This window comes from Pyrus communis, chromosome 13, assembly GCF_963583255.1.
Source record: "Pyrus communis chromosome 13, drPyrComm1.1, whole genome shotgun sequence".
Classification (NCBI taxonomy): Eukaryota; Viridiplantae; Streptophyta; class Magnoliopsida; order Rosales; family Rosaceae; genus Pyrus; species Pyrus communis.
In genome coordinates this window covers 8,925,172-8,948,696 of record NC_084815.1, presented here as the reverse complement: position 1 = coordinate 8,948,696, position 23,525 = coordinate 8,925,172, and the positions used below count along the sequence as shown (strand labels likewise).

At 36.0% G+C, this 23,525-nt stretch overlaps 1 protein-coding gene across 1 annotated transcript; it reads left to right on the top strand.

Moving 5' to 3' along the window:
* Positions 1–6,868: 6,868 nt before the first annotated feature.
* Positions 6,869–8,541, top strand: LOC137711981 (transcription factor bHLH106-like). The gene is made up of 2 exons (XM_068451128.1): positions 6,869–7,226; positions 7,932–8,541. The coding sequence occupies exons 1-2, from the start codon at positions 6,930–6,932 to the stop codon at positions 8,355–8,357; spliced, it is 723 nt and encodes a 240-aa protein (XP_068307229.1). The 5' UTR covers positions 6,869–6,929; the 3' UTR covers positions 8,358–8,541.
* Positions 8,542–23,525: the final 14,984 nt, after the last annotated feature.

The window sequence follows — 23,525 nt, the reverse complement described above, 5'->3', positions numbered from 1 at the left end:
ATTTTCTTGTTCAAGCTAATATTTAGTTTCATATTCGAGGCCCAACCCATTTCTTAACCCAAATAAAAGAATTTCTAATTTTTTTTAAAATGATTTGTACGCACATTTTTTTTTTCTTTTTTTTTCATTATTTCCAACCATTAAATTGATTTAGAGTAATGCTAGAGAGATCAAGTTTTTAAACTAAGTTTTGTGAACCAAATGATGTGTTTGTTGATGATTGGATTATTACTAGTGTTGATTAACTTGCTTATTTCCTATTGCAACACATTATTTAGTTTGTAAATTTAGTCAACATAGCATTACCCATTGAATAATCAATAAATAATCAAGGGTCATAATTAAGAAAATGTGTGTAGAAAATAAATATATATAATATCTAGACTTGAGATTCAAGGACACATGCTTTTGAAACATATTTTGACACCCAGTTTGTAGGTCCACTCGTATTGTATTTCAACAATCCAAACCGTTTATAGTTTAGTACATCATTCATAGATCATTTTTGCAAAAAAATTAGACAAAATTAAAATCATTAAGACTTTCATTTGTAGTGAATAAAATGGATGAATATGGTTCATCAAAGAAACACTAAATTTAATCCAATGGTCATATGGTTTTGAATTTGGGTAATTTTAGTATACATGATCTTTGAGGTAAGACATAAAAGATAGAATTTTTGATTGTTGAAATACATTATGGAGTGGACCCTATATATGGAGAGACTCTAAGGGAAGAGATCATCTAAAAAAAGAAAGAAAAGGGAATTAATTGTGGGGCCTACACCACATCAAACTTCAACAATCCGAACCGTCTATTTTTCAAGTTGCATGTCATAGGTCATCCTTACAAAATATTTTCCAAATCAGAAATATTTGAGGCATCTAATTGAGTTCAAAGAAATTGATGAACACTATGTACTAAGAAACATTGAACTTTCATGTGACAGCCCGTTCCGGAATTATTTAAAACGTAAGTGTGAAAGGACGATTTTGCCCCTAGTGTGATTTTTACGTTGTGTGGTTGTTTTTGGATTATTGTTGACTGATTGTGGACCACACCTTTCCACACACACACACACCCTCACCTTTCCCATAACCTGCACCCTGTCCCGAGCCATTTCCCTTCCCCATTTCCTATCCCATTTGTACGGACATACCCCAAAACCCTCCAAACCTTCACAGATCGAAGAAACAAAGTATATATTCATGCTCGTGAGGTCCGTAGGAGTTCAACCATACCCATTTCAGGTAAGGATACCTTCGTTTTCACGTCGAACTCGGGATACCCGATTTTGTCACTGTTCATGCACACGTTAATTCTTGTGTTTTTGGGAATTTCAAGCTTGTAGGAAGCTTGGTGAGGTCCTTAGGAGGCTCGGGGTGGTTCGTTTGAAGGTTTTGGACATCGGGATCGTGAGTTTCGAGGTTGGCCGGAGTTGGTGGTGTTTTCCCGGTGAGATTCTGTGTGTTTTAGCACTTGAAAGTGGTATGGCTTTGTTCCTCTCGTTGTAAGCTTCATTTTGGTACCAATTTTGTGAAATTTGGTTGAAAAACGAAGAAGATATGAAGGTTTGAAGTTTATACCATTTTCCGGCACCGGATCCTCGCCGGAGAAGACGACGGAATATTCCGTCAGTTTGGACGGAATATTCCTAACGGCTTTAACGGAATATTCCTGACGGCGTTAACTGACGCTGTCAGTGTGCCAGGCACGTGCCTTGGCCGGCGCGTGGGGGCGCGTGCGACGGTGAAATTTTTTTCTAAAAATATGGGGATGTTCCTGAGGTTGAGTAGATCACGTTGGTGTATTCATACACCACATTTGAGCATTGTATGATGATAGGAGCATATTTAGGCGACTTACTTAGCTTGTTTTCGTGCATCTATGTTGTTAATTCATAATTGTTTTAGTAGTTTAAGCCATTTTCGTGTGTTTTTAGGTTCGTATGGCTAAGGAAGCAAAAAGATGCATTTTGGAGCATTTTGGAGCAAAATTGGGCTTGGAATGGATAGCATATGCTTGGAGCCAAAGTGTTGGACGAATTTGAAAGCCTTGTATGCACTTTGGACATAAAACAAAGGGCCTAGCCCAATCAAACAATCCTTTGAGCCATGCAAAACCTCTAGCCCAATCAACAACCCTTAGCCACATGCATTCACATGCATCATTGCACCACCATTCACACACACACATGCACTTACTCTTTCATCATTGCACCACCATTCACACACACATGCACTTACTCCTTCATCATTACACCACCTTCTCCATCTTTATTCCACATGCATTCATCATAATTCACCCTAGCTACCACCATTCACACACACATGCACTTATTCTTTCATCATTGCACCACCATTCACCATTCACACACACATGCACTTACTCTTTCATCATTGCACCACCAATTCAACACATGCATTCACACACCAACAACCTAGCTCTTTTTCCATCATTATTTCATCCACATGCACTCTCAATCGTAACAACCACATTCACTCTTAAACAATCACCCACATATTCTCCCATTCCCCCTATAAAAACCCATGCATTCATACACAAAAATCACATCTCATTTCATACACAACACACCACAAACACATCCCTTTCTCTCTTAGCCGTGAGTCTCCCTTAGAATCCAAAAACCATCTTTCCATTTCCATCACTCCTCACTCCATTCCACACTTCCATTCCCCCAAACCAACTATCCTTAGACCTTATGCTACAATAAAGAGGAAGAGAAGAGGGCCTAAACGTTCATACAATTCAAGTTTGAGTTGTTGGAATGTTTAGGTGTTTCTTTGATTTCAATGTTTAATTTTAATTCTCTTTGTTTTGTATGAGGAACTAAACCCCCCCTTAGCTAGGGGGTGATTCGAAATATATGTTTATGCTTGCATTTTGATTTGATTACTTCTAATTGCATTTCATAAGTTGTTGATTCAATTTGTTTAACCGTTTGATTGATAACTTATTTATGTATGTTTATTAAGAATGCGTGCTTAATTTTCATGCATGAATATGACGCTAGAATATAAGTGATTTTCACCTAATCGTTATGAACTTATATTCACAAGTAGTGGAGGTTGCTTATAAACAATCGCGTTAAATGAATTCTTGGCACGAGTTTCATGCTCATCATAGTAACGAATGCCTCGTCAACACTTATAGTTTTCATAATGCTTAATGATCTTTGATTGTATCTTTATTGTGCTGTTCACGTAAAGGACTTTTGGAGAATGTTGTGAATTGCGTTGCGCTAACCCATCCAATTCATTAACTTAAGGAAAACTTGACGGTTAATTTAAGCGGACCTAATTAATCCGGGGTGATGAGTTTTATAATTTATCAAAAGATCAACTGGAAATCTTTTTATTATGCAAGTGTAACATATGTGGAGATCACCCCCTTAGCTATTCTATCATCCATTCATTCCATTTCATCAATTTCATATTTACATTCTGTCTAGTTTATTTAACTTGTTTCGTTATTTCAATTTTCGTATAAACTTAAATCCCCCTTTACTTTAATGTCAATTTAGTTAGAAATCATTTTAGTTTGTGTTTTTAAAAGCATTTTGAGTCTTTGGTTTGTCTTAGTGTTTTAAAGTTTAGTTTTACATTCTTTGAGTCTAGTTTAGTGTTTTATATTGTGTTTTTACGTTTTTGAGTCAAATCCAAGTGATTAACAATCCCTCCTAATCCCCGGTCCAGAACGATCCCTACTTATACATATACTATAATTTGACGAAAAGAGGGTTTAATTTGTGTGCGTATAAATCACGCATCATATGAGAAGTTATTTCATAAGGTTGGTTATGTGCTTTAAAATTAATGTTTTTATAGTTGTTTCGCATATAGGTGATACCTATCCCGAGGACGAGCGTGGTCACTCGAGGTAAGGGGTTACGACCCTTCTACATACCAGTGAGTGGGCTTTTGGTTTTCCGTATATACCTCTATACTTATACTTTTCCCAGAAAGTGAAATGGACGTTTATTCGTTTTTATGCCATGCTTATTGTTTGCCATCTATTTACGCATTATGAGTTGCATATGTTTATATATGTTTGGTGCTGCGGACGCACATGTAAGTGCCAGGTGAGTATGATTTATGTTTACGTTCAGTAGTGATTTGAGATGCATAGAGAGCTCATAACCTGCACCCCCGGTGTTAGTGCTCCCGCCCAGAGTAGGGCACAGTCCTTCACGTGATGTTCACCTCCCGCACCACATGCTCGTCTTGGATCCAAGTTAGGTGCACAGTCCTGTTGTATAGACCACTTTAGGTGGTTCCGACTCGTAGGTGACCCGCGATTATTCGCCCAGCCTTCACATGATTGTAGCACTTGAGCGTACTTATATTACACACAGGCTTGTCGTACAGACCACTTTAGGTGGTTCCGACTCGTGTGCAGGTATAGTTAGTGAGATGGAGATTTGAGCTCTAGATTCAGCCGTACAGGTCACGTTAGGTGACTCCGGCTGACAGATTATATGACATTGATGTGATATTACCTGAGCACTTGCATTTTACTTCGAGGTTCTGGTGTAGCATATTTTCCGAGCATGATTTATATATATGTATACTATATTTTCTGGGAAGTATACAGGTTTTACGGCGAGGGGTTAGAACTTGTTTATGAAATGGTTTTTTGAAAAGCTTTGTTTTTGCCCACTCACACTTTTTGTTTTGTGCCCCTCCAGGTTTTAGTTGGCTAGCACTTTTGGTGGCTTCCCTGAGGATTTCCCCGGCATATCTGACAGACTATTACCAGTGTAGGACCACCTTCGAGTGTGATTTTGTAGTGTCGTTTTCTCCCGGACTGCATTAGGTCTTCGTGCTCTGAGCTTTGTGTTCACACTTACGCTTGCACTTGTTGTTATTACTTTGTGTAAAGCTGGTTTTTTATTTATTCGTACTACTTTTATTATTATTTTATTAGCTTCCGCACTGTGCACATGGTTACGTCACTTCCACGTGACGGCCAGCATGCCCTGATCTCGATCGGGGTGTGTCATTTCATCATGACAATGAAACAGACAAATGGTTTTTGCTTGAATTAACTTTTGTGACTGATGATCTGTTAATCAAGACTTATAAAATAGATGGTTCGAATCGATGAAGTTCGATGTGATATGGACCCATAACTAATCCCCATTTAAAAAAAAATGGGAATCACTTCCCTTAAGGAGTCAGTGTGTGTGTGTGTGTGTGTATATATATATTTACATGAGCCTTGAAAGGTAAGAGATCCCCATATTTATTTTCAGAAAATGGAGATTAGTTGTGGGGTCTACAACACATTGAACTTCAACGATTCGAACAGTCTATTTTCAAGTTACACCTCATAGATCACCCTTACAAAATATTAGCCAAATTGAAAATATTTGGGGCATCTAATTGAGTTCAAAAAAATTGTGAACACTAGTGACAATTAAATAGGCAAATGATTTTAGATTGAATTGAATTTTTGCATGGAAATCTATGAATCAAGATTTACAAATAAATGGTTTGCATCATTAAGGTTCAATGTGGAGTGGATCCTACAATTAATTTCTATTTTTTTTTTCAAAAAAATGGAGAACTCACCCAAAAATCTATATATGTTTATTATATGTTTAAAAATTAATAACATGACAAACTATGATTTCTTTTAGGGACCATAAGAAAATGAGCGATCTATGCTTACAAAACTATGTCAAACGTTTAAAACGAATTAAACAAACAAGATATTTATGCTGGATATATAGATTCTGATTTGAATTTCAAACTAGAAATGTGATTGTGCAATTTATTGTTACAAAGAATAGAATATACGAACAACAAAAATGGCTTGACTTTTGGCCCCCTTTCTCCTTTGCGTACCATTAATTTGAAATGAAACATTGACATGGTAAAATAGTAGGTGGGTCATGTTGTACACATTGTAACATTGAAAATGCGAAGCTTGGTCTTGCTGGAATGCTGGGTTGCGACAATTTTATCAATATACAATAAAAATATACAATGCTATAGACATCAAATTATTTGTAAAAAGCAACGATGTGCTAATTAATAATATTATATTATCTTTTTAGTGGCAAATGTCATGAAAAAAATAAAAATATGGGATTGCAAGTGATATATTGTTTTGATGAATATGATATTCTCTTTAGTATAGATTAAAGTAGTATTGTCGTTTGTGATAAGAAGAAAAAACAAAGCTTGGCTATTTAGGATGAGTAAGAACTTCTACTCAAGACTCTTTGTGTTCGAATCATAAAGCTTTGTGCTAATGAACAAAGCCGTCCATATTATGAATCATTCTATAAAGATCATCTTTGCAAAAAATGAACTAAAAATAAGGTCGTTTATTCAGTCTATTGCAGCAAATACGCAACCAGTTTGTAATACTTTTACAAATTCTGTTCATCTGTTGTTGTATAGTTCGATGACTAAATGACCTCAGCTTTAATTGATTTTTTTGTAAATGCGATATTTATAGAGTGATTTATAATATAAATGGTTCTGATCATAAACATAAAGTTCTATGAATTGACAATGAACAATTTTGAGTAAGAATTCCAACTCATCCTTTGAGTAGCCAAGTATTATTTTAAGAAAAATATAGAATACTCAACTAGCATTTTTTCTCACTCATATCATATAAGAAGTTCACTTTTTCCCCCAATAAAGGACAAAGTAAAGAAATCAATTGGAACCCATTTGCACCCCAAAATTCACGGATATATAAAAAACCCTAAAGAGAAAAGAGTAAACCACCGAAAGTCTTCAACACTCATTTCAGCACTACTCATATCATATACATCACTCATTTATATAGCTATCACTTGGTTGGTCCAAATTACACAACAACAGAAACCAGTCAGAGAGAAGACTCATCAGAATCACAAGAAAGAACCCTAATTCCTCACACACACAAACATGCAGCCGGGTAATCATCAAAGCCAAGAACTCTACCGATTTCTTGTCCAAAACGGCTTAATCAGCGTGAATAATGATCATCAGTTGTCAGCTATGCAGAGCTTTTGCAGCTCTTCTTCTAATAATTATAGTTATTACCCTTTGGAGTTGTCTGGGGTTAGTACTGAACATGACGCCTCGCCTCAGGATAGAGCCCTTGCTGCTCTCAAGAATCACAAGGAGGCCGAGAAAAGAAGGAGAGAGCGAATCAACTCCCACCTCGATAAGCTTCGAGGCCTTCTTCCTTGCAATTCCAAGGTACCTGTCTATATACATACTCGATTATTATCAAATTTGTTGTTCTTATTTTTGTGGTAATATTTATCAAATTTGTTTTTGCAAAGTTAACTGGTTATAATATTGTTGTTTAATTTACTATTGGTTTCGCTTTGAAGTTTGAAATTTTGAGCTTTGACGCCTCCTAGTTTACTTTTCTTTGCCGCTAGATCGATCATTTTTCACTTCCACAATCATTTTTTTCTCTTTGTTGACTAATGTTTTGTTGGTGAGAACCAAAAAAGTTGGCGAGAAAAGACAGTACTACTGGACCTGAAATCCTACTTTATGCTACTTTTGACCAAGGAAACAAAGATTTTACGTTCACTGATTTAATGTACACTTTTCTTTTTGTACTAATTAATTTAGATATTAATTAATTCATTCTTACGTACTCAATGCCAACAAGAATTCTATGAATTTATTGTCATGAATTGCTTTTACAAATTACAAATGAGAATCTAAGTCTGGGATATGTTCGGTCCTTTGAAGCTTTTGATTGTTCAAATTGTAAGTACGGTGGCACATTCCGTTTCTGAAAATGAAAAAGGGATCAATATGGTGTTGTAGTCAGACTTTGGGCTTTAGGGTAAATGCTTATCTGGGAAAGTTGCTGTGCTTTTCTCAACTAGGGTTTCTTATCTTTCTTCTTCCTCCTTTATTTTTTTTTTTAAACAAAATTTTCAGACAGACAAAGCCTCCCTGTTGGCCAAGGTGGTCCAGAGAGTGAAAGAGCTGAAACAACAAACGTCAGAGATCGCAGAGCTCGAGACCTTCCCTTCTGAAACTGATGAAATCACTGTACTTTCTTCTAATGATTATACAAACGATGGAAGAATTGTTTTCAAGGCCTCTTTGTGCTGCGAGGACCGCTCCGACCTCCTACCTGACCTAATTGAAATTCTAAAATCCCTCCATTTGAAGACAATCAAAGCTGAAATTGCCACTCTTGGGGGAAGAATTCGCAACGTGTTTATTGTTGCCGCAGACAAAGATCACACGATTGAATCAGTCAACTTCTTGCAGAATGCGTTGAAGTCATTACTTGAACGCTCCAACTCTAGTGAAAGATCGAAAAGAAGACGCGTATTAGACCGCACATTAGTCCTATAATTAGTACTAGTACTTATTGCTAATTTCAATATAAACTTTGGCTACGATTCTATATATGTATTTTCTTATATATATATTATTTGGAATTAGTTGTGTGGGTTTGTGTTTAAATAATTCCCATGAGAAACATCGTTGGGAAATGAAAGTAATCAACGGGGTTCAATTTGTTGATTTAGGGTTTTGGATTTTGAAAGTACCGTTTTTGCAATGCATGCATGTGATATTTGTATTCATGTAAGTTTGCAGAAATATATTTGATGAATTATAAGAATCTGACGAGTTTATGATCATGAAGTAGATAGATATTAGTGCACCTAATGTTGAATACAAAGCTTATTGCGAGCAACTGATATGCACATGTATATTGCTATTGTAGCGTCCCATGTTAATGGTACAATACTAAGTAGAAAAAAAAAAAAAAAAAAAAAAAAAACTTACACATCATTGTATTGTTGGCATGGAACACAATGATACCAGTGTATGCGTGACATGTAAGTCTTTCTGTAAGATATATAAACGCTTATGTAAGTCTACAAGCTCAAAATTGGAAATTACCATCACAAGAAAAATGGGCTATGGATACAAAATTGAGGACACAGATGAGGAGTTTGTGTCCCTTTGAACACTAATAGGGTGGAACAGTGCACATTTTATAAAGGGCACCAAGTATTGTGCCCAAATGTAAAAAAAGTTGACACAAACACATTATTGGGCATGAAAGTCGAGACTTTGTGCCCAAATGTCCATCCAGCTTTCACGTGTCCCTTTAATGTCAGAAATGAAAATTTAATATTAATTTACAAAGACACGATAACAGTATTGGTGCCCTCTAATTTAATATATTTAAATAAAAAGTATGTTCTTTGTGTCCTCTACATATATACTTTTTCCTATTCCACAAGGGAATTGTTATTAGCACTCAAAAAATATCATTTGGCACTCCAAATTTTCTATAATTAGAAAGAAAAATATACTTATGAGGAGTGTAGAATGAGATTTTTGGAATGCTAATAACAATTCCCTTCCACAATAATAAGATTGTTTATTAATTTCAAACTAACACAATAATATTTTCGTGCCTTTTGTTTTAAATAAAAAAAAAAAGAATACCACTCTCTCTTTAGACCAAAAAAAAAATAAAATACCACTCTCTCTCTCTCTTGTCAATCTTCACTCCTCACTCTTCTCAATTCGTTCCTTCCGCCTCTCCTCTCTCTCTTTCCCTTCCTGATGTGATATATAGTACCATACAAATTAAACCCTCTTTTGACAATTGTAGTATGGATAAGTAGGGTTCGTTCTAGGCCGGGATTAGGAAGGATGCTAATCTACTCAATTTTAAACTCTAAAACACTAAACTAGACTCAAAAACAGAAAACTAGACTCTAATGACTCAAAACAACTAGAAAGACTCAAAACAGCACAAAACAAGCAAATTGACTCAAAACAGAAACTACAGATGACTTTGGATGAATTTTAACTTAACCTTGACTCAAAACACTAAAAGAAACAAATGTAAAACAAGTCCTAGCTAAGTAAAACACGAAATATTAAAGGTGGGGATTGGTTTTGACGAATTTAAAGTAAAAGCAAACAGATTTAAAGACTCTAAATAACTTTTGACGAAATTAGGTGTTTTAATGGGTGAATAGCTAGCTAGAAGGTCCTGCTTCACACATGACACATATGCATACAAATCGATTTCCAATTCTTATTCCAATAAACCATGAATAACAATGCCCCAAGTTAATCGTGAACTGCACAAATTAACCATCAGATTTCCCTAATTTCATTGAATTGGACTCAGCGACACAATCAAATTATTCTTCTCAAGTTCCCTATATGAACAACATGATAGAGATACATATCAAAGATCATTAAGTTCTATGGAAATCATAAGCATTGACATGGCATTCGTAACTATGAAAAGCATGATACTCTTGCCAGAAATTTACTTAACACGATCGTGACAAGCGACCTCCACTACTTGCAAATATAAGTTCATAATGATTAGGTGAAAATCCCTTATATTTTAGCATCAAATTCATGCATGCAAACTAAGTGTGCACCCTTAATCAACATACAAGAATAAGTTATCAATCAAACAGATAAGTAAACCGCATTCATATTTTACGAAACAATAATTGGATGTAATCAATTCATATCACATATATGTTCATGACTTTGAATTCACCTCTAGCTAAAACGAAATTAGTTCCTCATGTTCATCATAATTGAAAACCAAATTAAAATAAACATTGAACTAAAACTAAGGATAGAATACACCTAGAAACGCTCCAGCAATCCTAAAGGCTTTGGATGGCAGGTCACAGCACAAAACTATTTTTCTGATTTTTTCTCTCTAAGGCTCTCTAAAGACTCCCCTAAATCTCTGTAGGAACTTAATATATATATATATATATATATATATATATATATCCTAAAGGCTTTGGATGGCAGGTCACAGCACAAAACTTCTTATTCTCCTTCCTTCCTTGCAAAGTTGTGGCAATTTTTCTGATTTTTTTCTCTTTAAGGCTCTCTAAAGACTCCCCCTAAATCTCTGTAGGAACTTAATATATATATATATATATAGGGTTAAAATGGCTAAATCCAAGGAGGAAAGGGATTGAGTTATTTGGATGGATTAGGACTCCTAGAATCAGATGGGAAGTATTTAGAATAGGATAAGGACTCCTTTTGCAGCTAGCGATAAGTTTAGATAATGTTGGATTAAATAGGATAAAGTTTGGATAATATGGGATAAGATAAGATAAGACTAGATAAGAAAGGATAAGGTTGGATATTGTTTTCAGCTGATTCCTTGTCTTACAAGCCTTAATTTAATTCTTCCAGATGTTAAGCACATTCCTAGCCTCTTTTGATATTCAAAAACGTCCATTCATCTTGCTCCAGTCTTGTGATATCTATTCCAAGCCCAAAACTGCTCTAAAATGCTCCAAATTGCACTTTCTTGCCAACTTAGTCATTTGAACTTGAAAACACATGAAAATAGTCTAAAACACTCTAATAAGTAGAAATTAGCTATGTAAATGCAAGAAAACAAGTCAACTAAGTCGCATAAATATGCTCCTATCACTTCCTTTTCAACCTCAGCATTTCCTCTCAATTCGTCCCGTCTCTCCTCTGTCTCTCCTTTTCCCAATCAACCCAAGCCTCTCACCAACCCCGGGCTCTCCTTGTCAACCACAACCTCACTTAAACTATCCTCCATTTCCTCCTCAATGATCTTCCTCCCTCTCATATCCTCTCTCTTCCTTTTCTCTTTAACGCAACAACGCCGCCGTCCACTAGTCACCAATGGCTGCCAAATTATCTCCAAAATCATCTTCCAGTCCTCTTTCCAACCCCTAAGTTTGTTTCTGCAAATTTGTAACCGAATTTTCTCAATTTCAGATCTAAGAAACGGTGACTGTGGGTTTTCGGGCCAATTTCTAGCCAAGCCTGCAGGAATTGGACCTCGACCTAAGAGGTAAAAATGATCCTCTCCTCGTGGGCTGTCCTCTAATGTAAGTGCTTTTCCAAAATAGAAATTTCAGTTTGGGTCAATTCTAGATTTCAAATTTAATTCCATTATAGACGTCAATTAGTATTGTATCCCATATCTGAAATGTTGTAAATTGCTTCTGTTGATCCCAGATTCAATAATCTGTAATTTTTTTTATAAGATATCTATATAAGATTGCTAATGCGAATAAGAAATTTAAAGTCCGTTAAAAAAAAGCAGAGCACGAAAATAACGAATGGAGTAATGGTAGTCCATCCTGTGGGAATGATTTTGCATTCGACTATATTTGTCTTGGTTTCTAATGAGTGATGGTTATATAATCCATGTGTACCCGATGAATATTGTAGTCTGTTAGCTGAGTGGGCCTTTAAGTCACTAAGATCAAACATGAAATGATTGATTGTGTTTGAAAATTTGTATGAAATGATTGGTGGGTTTTGGAATTGTTGATGGAATAAGTCATGGGTTTATGAATTTGGGGTTTATGTTGTCAGTTTCTGGCGTATTTTGATTTTGTATGCATTGGAATTAATGGCGGGAACTGGAAGACTCATTTCTCCAGTCCAGATGAGCTGCTGGACGACGACAGAGTTGCAGGGAGGACAACTTCTCACTCCTCTCTCTCTCTCTCTCTCTCTCTCTCTCTCTCTCTCTCTCCCCTCTCCCTCCCTCCCTCTCTCTCTCTCTTAACATTGATGCGCATATATAGATACGTAAACTTTTAGGGAAAGGATCCCTCTTTTTCTAAATGAGGTAAAGTTATGTGGCTCATAACATCAAATTTAACGATTCATATCGTTTATTTCGCAAGTTGAACCGCATAGGTCATTATTGTAAAATATTAGTCAAATTGGAAATATTTGTGTCATTTAATTGAGTTCAAAGAAACTGATTACCACTATATTCATGAAATTTCATCGTGACAACCAAATGGGCATATATTTCGGATTAAATTGAATTTTTCCAAGAATGATCTATGAATGGAGACTTACAAAATAGACAGTTCAAATATTTTGAAGTTCGATATGGAGTGAGTCTCACAAATTAATCCCATTATTTTTTCAAAAGGTAAGAATCTCTTTCCTTAAAAGACCTACACACACACACACACACACACATAGGCCCTTTAAAGGAATGGATTCCCATTTTTTTTTTTTTTAAACTAGGAATTAGTTATTGGGCCTACTTCACATCGAACTTCAATGACTAGAACCGTCTATTTTGTAAGTCTCGATTCATAGATCATCCTTACAAAAATTCAATTCAATCTAAAACCATTAGTCTATTTAATTATCATGATGAAATTTTAATGTTTTTTGGAGAACAAAATGTTCATCAATTTCTTTGAACTCAATTAAAAGCCTCAAATATTTCTGGTTTGACTAATATTTTGCAAGGATGATCTATGAGGTGCAACTGGAAATATAGACAGTTTAGATCATTAAAGTTTGATGTGGTGTGGGCCCCGTAACTAATCACCATTTCCCCCTTTTTTGAAAAAAAATGGGGATTAGTTGTGAGATCCACTCCACATCGAACTTCATCAATCTGAACCGTATATTTTACAAGTTGCACCTCGTAGATCATCCTTGTAAAATATGGAGATCCCTTCCCTTAAAGGCTTCAAATATATATATACTAGCAAAGATCACACATTCTGTGTGTTGAGAAATATATTTTTTATATTATTAATATTTGTTTTTTAATTTATTTATGAGAGGAGTTATTTTTTTTTAACATGTTGGCAGGCATCCCAAAATAATAGGAGTAGGTAGTTAGGAAAGAGATAAAATGAGTTTAGAAGTTACTGATAAAGTAACATAGTTATGAGGTTTAGAAAACAAACAGTAAAAATTTGTTCGTACAAAATTACTTTAATGCTCACATTGTTTTCTTTTCTAATATCTCCTTTCAATTTTATATTAAAGGGTAAAATAATACTTTTATTAGTTTTTGGTTGACAAACGATGTTTTATTAGTATGTAATTTAGGTAGACATGTACGTACCTAGTCACATGTTCATGATGCGAAAACCTTCTTTGCAAGTGACACATTCCCCAATATTGGAGCACCACCACTACAGTACATGTTTGTTCTTAAAAAAAATCATTTAGTTTGTTTATTGTGCTTGGTAAGAAAACTATTTTACTACATGTTAATTGTTTATTGGAAGAATAATATACTTTTTAGACACATAGCTAGCGTTTACAAGTGCAAGTTGGCTTGGAGATGCATGAGACTAAACCTAGCAAGGCTCGATATGAAAATATCCGTTGGATCACTAAAGTATACCCTATTATCATGGGCCAGACATAAGTCATGCATGACATGGGATGAAGTTAAGTGTCTTGTATAAATGAGCCTGTTAATTGGTGTCCCTCATCATGTCTTCATTAGTAAAATGTTACAAACTAAAATGGGTGGGATAACTTGGAGTTCAAACCAACCACTTAAGAAGCGACATGCATACTTTAATTGGTGGAGAATAGGATCTCTCATCGGCCATACAACAAAATAATATACAATTAATACATGAGAGATTCCAATCTTAATATCACCAATGGCTTTTTTTATTAAGTTGAAAAAATATTGGTGATAATAATGGTAGGCCATATTGAGCCTATAAAATTTACACTAATGAATGATCTTTAATCTCAAACTTGCCACTTTATAAAGGCATGTCACCCATCAACGAGTACTAATTGTCCTTGGCCATGAAATGTAGAGCTTGGTCTTCTTGCCCAAAGAAAAAGGGATTAGGATTCTCTCCCATCTTCTTTCCAACCCCTTCCATTCCCTCCTCTCACATTCTCTATTTTATCTTTCTCTTTCTATAAAAAATTAATATAAGATGTTGACGTGGCTTAAGCGTGACCATTCAAATAGGAGGGGAGGGAAGGAGAGGGGAAAAAAAGAGAGAGAGAATCCTACTCCAAGAAAAAGAGCTTAGTTTTCATCTCATTTTCTAAGCCCGACTCAGGATCGAAGAGCTTTTGGCTCACACCAAATTGAAGTGACAAGGTCTTACTTGTCTTTTCATTTTTAGTTACAGAAACACCAAAGCAGTTTTGCGCTTGTGCGGAATTACTTCCCCACATAAACTTTAACAAATTTAGAATGTGCATTAGGGTATCTCCAATATTATGGCATGTTTACCAATCGGGAGTGGAATGGAGAGAAACAAAATTGAATTCCTCCCGAAGCATTCTGCTGTTTACCAGCAATTGGGGAATCAGATTTTATGTGGGGTCCGCCCAATTCAGGAGTTAAATTCCGGATTTCCCCAGAATTGGATTACATCTGAAGAGGTGGTAATCAAATTCCGGGCAGGGCCGGCCCTGAAGGTGTGCAAGTGGTGCCACCACACAGGGCCCCCGATTTTTCAATTTTACATGAATATACGTTTATATACCAATATGTGTAAAAACATTATAAAATCAACTGTTAGCACAAGTGGTACTTATGTTTCTCTGTATCCGTTTGGGAATGGGTTCGAGGCTTTGCTAACATCATTTTTTACTTTATAATTATTAAATGCATAAACTTCCATAAAAATAATATAAAAATTCCACAAAACTAAAATAAAAATTCTAACCCTAGACCTTTAAGTCTTTTTTTTTTTTTTTTTTTTTTTAAACCAACGATCTTATTTATGCTAAGGAGAAGGGATGAAGCTTAGCATCACAATAGACTAGCAATGATGTGGTTCAAACTTGTCTTTGGTAAGAATCAAACCTAAGACCTCTCACTTATAAGTGAAGAGGAATACCACTAGATTGTAGTACTAAGTGGCTAGACCTTTAAGTAATTAAGAAAAAAATAATTCACCTTTTTGTCAGTTGATTTGTTTTATTTGTTTGTGCTATTAGAATTTATAGAAAGCAAAACTGAAAATTGAAAATAAAAAAAAAAATTAATTCTCAATTTGAAGGCCTCTAATTCACTTTCGCACAGGGCCCCTAAAATCTCACGGCCGGCTCTGATTCCAGGTTTAGGATCCATCACGAATCAAAGTTTTCTACCTAAAATACCCATGTATATTCCTAAAATAACTCCTACCTTCATCGATCAATCCCCTTTGTATTTGTTTCTCTCATAGCATAGACCACCCCACATTGGCAATCTGAAACGATGCCGTAGCACTGAACGACGAATGCTGCGATTTGGAACGACAATTGACCAGGGTTTGAAATGACGCCACAACGATGAACGTGATCTAGAACAACGAATGCCCAAATCCTTAAGGAAATTGCGATTTGCAGACCCAAACAGTAGAGAAAGAAACAACTTTTATCACTCTCACCCGAAAATTGGATTTTGTTTTTGTTGATGGGGTGGGTCGTGGCCTCGTGGTTCATATTGATATTGGATGGTGGGGTGTGGATATTGCGTACTGGGGAAAGAAAGGGGAAAGAAAAGGAGAAGAGAGAGAAGGAAGTAAAATTTTATTTTAGTTTACTTAAGATGAAGGGGCTAGGAAAAAAAGGCTACGGGGATAAGAGCAACTCTACCGTATTCAATAGCCCGATGGACCGGCTGAATTTCCTACCCAACTGCCTTAGCTCCTTGCTCCAACCCATGTGGGCGATTGAGCTTAGGGGGACCCGAGTGAGAGGGCGGGCTCGAATCACAGGCCCGAGTACCTGAGGCTGGATGATGCAAGGCTGACGTCAGCGTTACATCAGCGACGTGATTAAAAAGCTGACGTTAGCCACGTAATTAAAAAATTTGCATCAGGCGTGTGTCGCACACATTTGCGTAAGGGCGCATCACTAACAGCTTTTCAATCGATGGGGCCCACAATCCAAAGGTATGAAATGTTACCATTTATGGGGGCACGTGGCACATTCTCGTCCGGTGGATTTCAACAGATATATTTTTTGGACCGTTGGATTTGCAACATTAAAAAAAATTCAAACCTCCCCTCCCCAATGGCTAGATGACGTGGCACAATATCATCTGTTGGATTTCAGATGGGTCCACGTTATTCGCTTTTAAAAATAAGAAAAAAAGGAAAAAGAATTAGATATATTACCGTTGTGCCATGTGGCACAAGCTGGAGAGTTGGATTTCAAATTTTTTTTTTTTTTAATCCAACGGCAGAAATTAATTAAGTTAATGAAAAATGTAAAAAATTAATAAAAAATCCAAATTTTTTTTTAAATTAAAAAAAATTGATTTTACTTTTCTATAAATACCTTCTCATTATCTTCTACCGAACACCACAATTTCATATTTTCTCAAATACTTTCAACCACATTCCAATCTTTCTCTCAAAGTTTCAATCCAATTGGTTTCCAACAAAATGACTAATGATGCAGGTACGAATTGGATGCTTATTGAAGCTGTTACGTTGTGTTCTAGCTAGTGATGTGATAAATAATAGCACTCAAATTAAACCCTCTTTTTGACAATTGTAGTATAGATATAAGTAGGGATCGTTCTAGGCCGGGGATTAGGTGGGATTGCTAATCTAATGAAAATTGACTCAAAGATGTAAAAATATGCTTCAAAACACGTAAACAAACTCAAAAGACTCTTAACTAAACTTGTATGACTCAAAACAAACTTAAAAGACTCAAAACAACTCAAAACAATCAAAAAGACTCAATTTAGACTCTAGGACTCAATTTGGACGAAAATGCAATTGGTTTTGACTCAAAAGACTCAAAAACACACTTTTGGACAGATTTGAAACAAATAAGTAAAGGGGATTTGGTTTTGGACGAATTTAAGAGAAAAACAAGTAAATTAAAGACTTAAAACAGATTTGGACGAATTTGGGAAAAACCAATGGATGATTAAATAGCCAAGGGATACTTCTCCACACACGATACATTCAAACATAAATTGATTTCCAGTTGCTTTTCCGATAAACCATGAACCTCAACACCCCAGATTAACCGTGACATCACTAATTAACCCTCAAATTTCCCTTAAGTTAGTGGATTGGATGACATCATACGACAACCCAAAGCATTCTTCAAAAGATCATTACGTTCAATGGAAGTCATAAGTATTGACAAAGCACTTGTAATTATGACATCATGATACTCATGCTAGGAATTTACTGAACATGATTGTGAAAACAACCTTAACTACTTGTGAATAAAAGTTTGTGACGATTATGTGAAACTCCCTTATATTCTAGCACCAAATTCAAGCATGCAAATTAAGTAGGCCTCCCTAATCAACATACAAGAATAAGTTATCCATTAAACGGTTAAGTAAATTGCATTCACAATTTATGAAATCACAACTAGACTTAATCAATTCATATCATAAATATAATCATGGTTTCAAAGCCTCTCCTAGCTAAAACAAGTTTAGCCTCTCATGTTAACAAAGGAAAATTGAATTAAACATTGAAAACAAAAGATAGATTACACCTAAAAACGTTCCAACACTCCAACTTGAATGCACAAACGTCCAAGGCTTCGTCTTTCTTCTCTTCTTCCTTGCTAAGTCACGGCACAAAAGTCTAGGGTGATTTGTGGATGATTTTCTGGGTTGTGAATGGATTTAGGAGGGTAGGGTGGTGCGGCAAAGGTTGGGGATGGTCTATGGATGCTTGGGTGAAGGTATGGAAATAGGAGAATGGTGGAAGGATTGATGGAAGGCTGCGGCAAGGATGTGTTTCTATGTGAATGAGGGCAGATTGTATATAAGGGTGATTAGGGCTGAATGAAGGGTTCGGCTTGGGTATTTATTTGGGAGCAAGAATCCCTAGAGTTTATTACATAGTTTAGGAAAGGATTAGACCCCAAATCCATCAGGAAAATGAGTCATAAAGTCAGAAATAAAAAGGGAAAAGGAAAGGTAATTTGCGGCAAAGGATAGGAAAGAGGGAATGTGCTTTATTTCTGAAATTAGGCAAGGATTTTGGACTAGAAAAGGTACGTGAGATGTGGCTAAGTTTGAGGTGAAAAAGGAATTGTTTTAATGACTTAAAATAGGAAATAAGGACCTCCCTTGCACGGCAAGGAAAGGAATCACCTAAGGGATGCACGGCAAGGAACTTGGGTTGCAAGGGAAGCTTTATTTGTGTCCTAAAATACATAAGGTGCCTTCAAACTTGCTGGAATTTAAGGACATTTAGGATTAGGAAAGGTTAAACCAAAATAGGAAACCTTGGCTTAACTTTCCTACTTCAAGTAGGAAACCTTCTTTGACTAGGATTCCTCATTTGATTAGGAATCCTCTTGTGATTAGGAATCCTAACTCCTTTAGGTCTTCAATTTCATCCATTCCTTTTGCTCCAAGCATAAGCTATCCATTCCAAGTCCAATTTTGCTCCAAAATGCACATTTTTGCTTTCTTAGCCATATGAACCTAAAAACACACGTAAATAGCTTAAACTACTAAAATAACTATGAACTAACAACATAAATGTACGAAAACAAGCCAACTAAGTCGCCTAAATATGCTCCTATCAGCTAGGTTGAATTTACTTATGATCCAATTACAGGTAATGAGATGCAGTTGCGAGAAATGTGGAGTCTTATTCATACCCTTTTTCTTGAGAAAATTGGTGGGAAAAGAACCAAAGAATCGATGTCCAGTCGTTGGAGAACACTCAGCCAATCGTTTAGTCATTGGATAGACGCATTGGCACAAGCTAGTAGTAATATTCGAAGTGAGGAAAATTTCACAGATCAGGTAACGATATATGATTTATTTGTTTGTACTATACCCAAATTTACATTAGTTACTTTGATTATAATTATTTCTTCTCCCGCTTTGTGTAGACACTTCAAGCACAAGCTTGGTATAATGCCAAAACCAAAATAAAAAACAAATCATTCACCCGGTGGGAATGTTGGAATATTGTTAAAGATTGTCCTAAATCCAAATGTTGTCATGAACAACACCCTTTTACACTCTACGCCCGATCATGACTTGCATGTTCATGAAAACAACACAGAACAAGTGCTGGAAACGACTCCTGAACATGGGTCAGGGTCGACCCGTTATCTAATTAGGCCTCAAGGTAAGAAGGCTTCAAAGAGAAAAGGGAGTGCTTCCAAGAATGATTAAGCAAAATATATGGAAGAACTTGTTCGCCAAGGTGAATTGACTTTGGCGTAGGAAATAGCTAAATTTGAGGCTGATAAGGCTAGAGATGAGACAAAAGCTACAGCTACTAAGAGATTATTTCAAGCTAATGAGAGAGAAAAAGAGCTACATAGGCAAGAAAAGGAAGAGCTTAAAGAAGAAAAAAGGGCTCAACAAGATCATGACATTATGATGGAGCTTGTAGAGGTGATGTCTCTGAATTCTAAATATTTCTGGAATTAGGAGAAAACGGAAGTGGTGCGAAGGAGGTGTGCAAGAGAAGCGAGAGCAAGAGGAGATGGTCCTAGCACCACAAATTGGTTAGGTGATGATTTTCCATTCACGAGGGACTAGAGAATTTGTTTTTAATCGAAGCCCATAATTTTCCAATCACTTTGGGTTGTAATTTCTTATTTATTGAATAAAGTACTTTATGTTGTTTCCACTTTATTGAATTTAGTACTTTATTTAAACTAAGAGTATATTTATTTAATTTCATAATTTATTTAAACTAAGAGAATCCTTATTCAAATGACATAAACACACCAAATAAAATCAAATAAACACCAAATAAAAACAAACACACTAAATGAACTTAAGTTTCTTGAGCTTGTTTTAATTCCCACTGGTGCATTATCAAGTCAATTTGCCGGGCATTGTGAATATATGCGTCCTGAAGTGAAGTATATTGTTGAATGAGCCTTTCATTGTAACGTCCATCCCCTTGTAATGGCTCATGTTGCACAGGTTCTTCGGTGGCATCATGAGCACAATATATTTATGTTTTGGAATTGTTCATCGTGTATAGCTTATATTCATCAACGACATCATAATCATACTCATCTTCCATAATCATGTTGTGAAGAAGGATGCACATCATCATGATGTATCGAAGCAACTCTAAATCAAACATTCTGGCAACACCCCTAACAATCGCCCAACAAGCTTGGAGGATACTAAAACAATGCTCCATATCCTTCCTACACCCCTCTTGACAGCGTGCAAAGTGTTTTTCCTTTGCATTTCATATATGTGGCACTGTTTTGACAAACGATGACCACCTTGGGTAAATGTCCTTTACTAGGTAGTATGGCCCGTGGTACTTATGTTCGTTGAACCAGTACGTGACTCTTGGTGCTTTTCCTTGCAAGACATCGTTGAACACTAGGGATTGGGCAAGGACATTGAGGTCATTTCGAGCTCCCGAAACACCGAAAAAAGCGTGCCAAATCCATGTATAAAATGATGTCACCACCTCCAAAATAATACTTTTTGCTCATTTTCTGTCCCCATAAGCTCCATGCCATACACTTGGACATTTTTTGCAGGTCCAGTGCACACAATCGATGCTTCCAATCATCCCAGGAAAACTTCGCACCTTACCCTTCTTCAGAAGCCTTTGCAAGTTCATCTCAGTGGGTCTCCGGAGGTACTCTATAGTGTAGATAGATTTGATTGTGGAGCAAAACCTCATCAGGGACTCAAGAATGGTTGATTTCTCCATCCTTGCTATCTTATCCACTTGGTTTGCAGATGCTCCATATACAAGCATCCATAAGGCAGCAATAATTTTTTGCTCAGGAAGGAGACCCATAACATTAAAAACATCATTCTTTTGCACAAAGTAAGAATCATGGTTGCAAACAGCAATCATGATTTTGTTGAACAAATGTCATTCTATTCTAAAACGACGTCTAAAGTACGTATCAAGGAATACACTGTTATGGACAAAATAATCGTACAAGAGATTCGTACCTCGTCGTTACTTGCTTCTATCAATGTTTGAGGAACGGCTGGGACTGGAGATTTGAGCCACATCTTAGATGACTTGACGGGAATGTGAGGCTCTTTGGCTTATTGCTTCGTCATCTCTCTTTTTACAATCCTTATCCTCTTCTTCTTCCATCTCATTTTTGCCCACCTGGAGATTGAACATTTCTTCTCCTTGCTTAAACAATTATTTCTTTTGCTTATCGATTTCCTACAACATCCTTGAACAACACATTGTTGATGTGATAGAAAATAACACACAAATTAAACCCTTTTTAGACAATTGTAGTACACGTAAGTAGGGATCGTTCTAGGCCGGGGATTAGAAGGGATGCTAATCAACACAAACTAGACTTAAAAACGTAAAACTAAGCTCAACTGATTCAAATAACTCAAAACAAGCACAAATGGGTGATTTGGACGAAAATCTAACTAAATTGACTCAAAACACAAAAAGGGGGTTTGTTTGGACGAAAAATAACTTAAAACTAATAAGTTGCAAAACTAAGTAAAGGTTGCACGAAATTAAGGTGACTTAAGGGGTGAAAGGCTAGCTAGAGGATTCTTCTCCACACATGAACCATATGCATACAAATCGATTTCCAGTTATTATTCCCATAAACCATGAATGACAATGCCCCAACTTAACTATGAACATCACTAATTAACTCTCAGATTTTCCTAATTTCATTGAATTGGACTCAGCGACGCAATCAAATTATTCTTTTTAAGTTCCTTATATGAATTGCATGATAGAGATACATATCAAAGATCATTAAGTTCTATGAAAATCATAAGCATTGACATGGCATTCGTAACTATAAATTGCATGATACTCCTGCCATGGTTTTACTTAACACAATCATGACTAATGACTTCCACTACTTATAAATATAAGTTCATAGCTATTAGGAGAAATTCCTTTATATTTTAGCATTAGATTCATGCATGCAAACTAAGTATGCATCCTTAATCAACATACAAGAATAAGTTATCAATCAAACAGAGAAGTAAATTGCATTCATGTTTTACGAAACAATAACTGGATGTAATCAATTCATATCACATATGGTTATGGCTTTGAATTCACCTTTAGCTAAAACGAAATTAGTTCCACATGTTTGAAATTAAACAAAACCAATCTAATTTAAACATTGAACTAAAACTAAGGATAGAAAGAACCCAGAAACGCTCCAGCACTCCAATGGCCTTGGATGGCAGGTCACGGCACAAGTCATTCTTCTTCTTCCTTCCTTGTTATGGCACTCTTTATATTTTTCTCTCTGAAAATCTCTCTAAAGCTCTCTGATTTTGTCCGGCATAATATATGTATATATAGGCTAGGGTTCACGGCACCAATCCTTGGAGGACAAGGATAGGGCACGGCAGATTTCTAGGGGGAAAAGGATAGAGCGGTGCGGCACAAATCTAGGGGCAGAGGATAGGGCTTCTAGAACCAGATATTTAGGTGATTTAATGTGAAATTGATTCCCCCTTGCAGCTGGAATTAAGGTAGGATAAGATTAGGATAGGATAAGATAAGATAAGGTTGGATAAGGTTTGGATAAGATAAGGTAGTTTGGATAATGTTTCCTTTTTTTTTTTTGGTTGATTCCTTATCATCCAAATCTTGAATTAATTTCTCCAGATGTTAAGCACATTCATAGCCTCTTTTGATATTCAAAAGCATCCATCCACCTCGCTCCATGCATGTGCTATCCATTCCAAGCCCAAAACTGCTCTAAATGCTCCAAATTGCCTTTTCTTGCCACTTTTGCCATTTGAACCTACAAACACACAAAAATGAATTAAAA